At 38.0% G+C, this 3868-nt stretch overlaps 1 protein-coding gene across 1 annotated transcript in view; it reads left to right on the top strand.

Moving 5' to 3' along the window:
• Positions 1–3414, top strand: part of CUNH2orf73 (chromosome unknown C2orf73 homolog) — a 37048-nt gene extending 33634 nt beyond the window's left edge. The window contains 1 exon segment of the mRNA XM_025201586.1: positions 1–3414. This exon segment is cut by the window's left edge and continues 8 nt beyond it. Within this exon segment, the coding sequence (XP_025057371.1) occupies positions 1–196 (196 nt within the window). The 3' untranslated portion in view covers positions 197–3414.
• The last annotated feature ends 454 nt before the right edge of the window (positions 3415–3868 follow it).

Genomic DNA, 3868 nt, shown 5'->3' with positions numbered 1-3868 from the left:
CATTCCTGCAAGAGGACGGAGGAGTTCAAGCATTTCTCAGACACCGGAGGTGAATGTTATCCATCCTGCTACGGAGGAGCCTTTATGTCCAATACTGAAAAGTCCCATCAACAAATCTCTGCATAAGTTACCTACTGCAAATAAAACCACACAGTCACTTTTATTACCACCAGCCACCGAATTAAGGAGAGCCTAGAATCACTATGGCAGCCAGTGTTCTTGCCTAAGCTAATATCAATAACACCAAATACAAGCTGACACCAGTGAACTGCTAGAGTGCAAACAATAGTCCTTTGACATAACAACAGCTGCACTGTACTTTGATGTTTCTAGAAAACTGTACGCTCATAAGAACTTTTTTTTTTTTTTTTTTACAGTGGAATTTCATTGCCTTCGTAACGTGAACTTAATGGTCTGGATTGTTTGTATGCTTTTTGTCCCCAATTTGACTTTGAGTGACTAACACTTTCAGGGCTGGAAGTGACTATGATTCTTCAAAATGTATTTCTTTTTGCAAGAACAGAAGTGCCAGGATTTGGTTTTGGTTTTCTTATTGCTGCTTTTAACATATACAGTTGTGATATGTGTTATCTGTTTGATGCTGCCCCATAGAGCATGATTTCACACACCATATGGTGTCAGCTTGTCATAAATGGCAGCTATTGTTGCTTCCGTAGGAAACAATGACAGCCAAGAGGGACAATTTGCTGCAGCCTACAGGAATGCAAAAATAACGTGTCACTACTCTATAAAGCTAACAAGGACAAATTTGGAATGAACCTTTTTTCAAGGACGTTGATATTTTCCTATGAGCTCTAGCTTCTTTTTTAGTCCAGAAAAACTGTTAGTCCAGAGACTGATGAGCAAACTTTTACTGAAGTTTGAAATATATTGGAATATTTGGAAAAGATTTCTGGAATATATTCCCCAGCCCCCTGCTTTGTTATTGTCACAGGAAACGCCCCCGCCTACTCTTTGTCTCAGGGAAACTCAGAAAGTTTCAACTCCAGTTACCAAGCAGCTTTTCATCAAAGAGATAAAGCAAGTTATCACCTGCGGTTCTTGAACTTGATCCACTAATGTGCTGAAGAGGTTAATGTATGCATTTCACAGCAGTGAGAACAATGGGAGTTTGATTTCCTGCTTGCTATATTGAGTAAGACATTACAACCACTGTAGCTGCAACCATGCTATATGTTCTTTTCTCAAGGGCCATTAACAGAGCCAAGGGAAGTCTTCAGAGTTTCTTTAGAACTTATTTTGAGAGAATTTCTACCTAGTTTTGTCGGGTCCTCCTTACCGGAGCTAAAAATGAAAATACCCTCGGACAAACTTAGTGACATTGTGCTGATTATTTGTTCTGCTTCAGATGCCAGTAAAATTTCTTAAATTACTCTAGAGGTCAACTTTGGCCTTTTGGATATGCAAACTCAGATTGCACTGATGTAAGAGGGAGCCACAGGCCATTTCTGAGAGTAATCTGCCTCTTTATTTCATTGTACGCACTAGTTATACTAATTACATGTAACTCCGTTTCTACCAACGGTCTGCCGCTGAAGCACTTTGACATTTGTAAATATAGATATAACCAAAACCATCAGAACTGTACCTTTTGTAATATAGTTTTCTTTTTTGTCTTCTAATTTTATTCATTAAACTTTTGACCAGCATGTGTGAGAGAGTGAAGTCTGTTAGAACTATACAGTTGGCAAAAAAATGAAGTATTTTGCAAAAAGCCTAATATCTATGTTAAACATAAAAGCCCAGCTCCCAGAAGACTGGATGTCCTTTATGGCTGCTAGTGGGCTCTCACTACAAAGCCATGCCCAGTCTCAGGAGGATTGTATACCAGGCAAGGTAAATATCACCAGAGGCAAAGATATTTTTATATCCAGTCATAACATGTTGTCCATGATACTAAGACACAGGCTTTTCATGCCAGAATAAACTATCAAGATGGATACCATGGTACAAAATAACATGTATATTAAATTATCGAAGTACATGGTGTATGCAACTGTCATTAAAGTCACAGGAATGACTATCACTACCTTCAATAGAAGTTGGACCATGGCGTGTGAGAGCTTGCAATTTAAAATGATAAAAAAATGGATGGTGAGCGAGGGAATGGGATATCCTGTACAAACATAGAATTGGCTCTTTAAGATTTGAAAATTACTAGTAGTTCTTCTTGATACTGTTCATATTCTAATGTCATAGGGCCAGACTGTGCAGACCCTTCTGCATGTAAATACTTTTCCCCCTTTTTCGTGTATGGAGAATTTTATTAGCAGACCAGGGGTTGGGAAGTCCACTCCTGGGCATCTGAATCATTAGTTCATTCTCCTTTTCAGCCTGTCCATTCAGTTTCTCCTGCTTCCAGCATCTCCACCTTCCACCAAGGTTATTTTGTCATCCCACCCTGAGGAGAAGATAACTTAAAGGACCATAGAAAAAGTTGTTCACAACTTTAAATCCTTACTGGCAATATAGATTTCATGGATTGGGTCTTCCACATAAATGATGTCATACTTTCATGATGCTTCTGAATCAAAATAATTGGCCAGAGTAACATGCTGGTTGTTGATCTTGCCAGAAGCTCTCTTGTAGATCAGTTCATTTGTAGATTTCAGATTGGTGTAATCTCATACAAGGTACATTTCAGCAATCTGGACATGTTAATTGAAGCTGCAATATTTTGTGGGGCTAAGGCTATTGCTATCTGATTATACAGGACAATATGGTTCAGCTAGAACACAACAGTTGCCAGATTTCTGGGCTACTAGGGCATATGAATCTAATGTCCGTACATCTGACTACATTCATTGCAGTAGATGTAAGCTCTTACATAGATGAGTTTTCTTTGCTCCTTGTGAACCAACAGCTTCCCGAGATGCTTAAGTCTTTTATATCTTTCACCTTTTTAAAAGACTTGGAAACTGATGGCACATTCTTTGCTACCCATAGCACAGAGCAGTGAATTATGTGCAACTGTTTACAAGATCAAATCCATATTTCCTAACTAATATATGTTGCATGCACTGCAGTTCTACACAATTCACATATAGCAGTTGAGCCAGAATTATGTATTTTTAATGAGTAGTTCACTAAAACACCAGAGCACATATATTTTATTCCTTTTCATGACTTCTCAGATCTGCCTTTTGATTATGTTCTACTTGTTCTAAGTCTCTCTTGTTGATTGGTTGTGGATTGTGCCTTTGATTGTGTTCAATTTGAGACTTTTACTGAAGGAGTAGATTTTATCTTCTGTGCGCTGCACACTTGTTTCTGTAGCAAATTTCTTGTTCATATTAAGGATGCTTTTTATTTGCATCTATATTAATGAATGCATTTTATAGGCATTGTACATACTGTTTGCATACACAATCTTGTTTGGAAATTGTCTTTACATTAAATGCATTGAAATATTTTGCATATATGTATTCCTTCAAAGTGTCAATATGTCTTTCCTTCAAAGTGACCTCACTGCTATTCATGTCATAGGGCAATAGACAAATGTTTCTAAAAAAGGTCATCTTCTGGCTAAGATGTCTAAATATACCAGCCCATGATTTGTTAGAAGTAAACTCCTTCCTGAGACTTCTGTGAGCAGAGAGAGTAAATTGCGTGCATATAGAGATGTAAATCTCACTGAAAAAACTGTTATTTTAGTACAAGACTTTTCAACAGTCTGACAGTGTGACAGAGCTTGGCGAGCTCCTTGATGGTGAGATGGTATTTCAGTGGCAACAGCCATACACCAGCTTAAAAAGCAATATTTAGCTCTGTGGCACCAGAACAAAAGGTTAGTTTGAATAAAAATGGGAATCATCTGTTTGCCAAAATACCCACTGCAACAGACCAG

Source organism: Alligator sinensis, unplaced genomic scaffold, assembly GCF_000455745.1.
Source record: "Alligator sinensis unplaced genomic scaffold, ASM45574v1 scaffold432_1, whole genome shotgun sequence".
Taxonomy (NCBI): Eukaryota; Metazoa; Chordata; order Crocodylia; family Alligatoridae; genus Alligator; species Alligator sinensis.
Note: the sequence above shows the minus strand (reverse complement) of the source record. Positions and strands in the feature narration are given on the sequence as shown.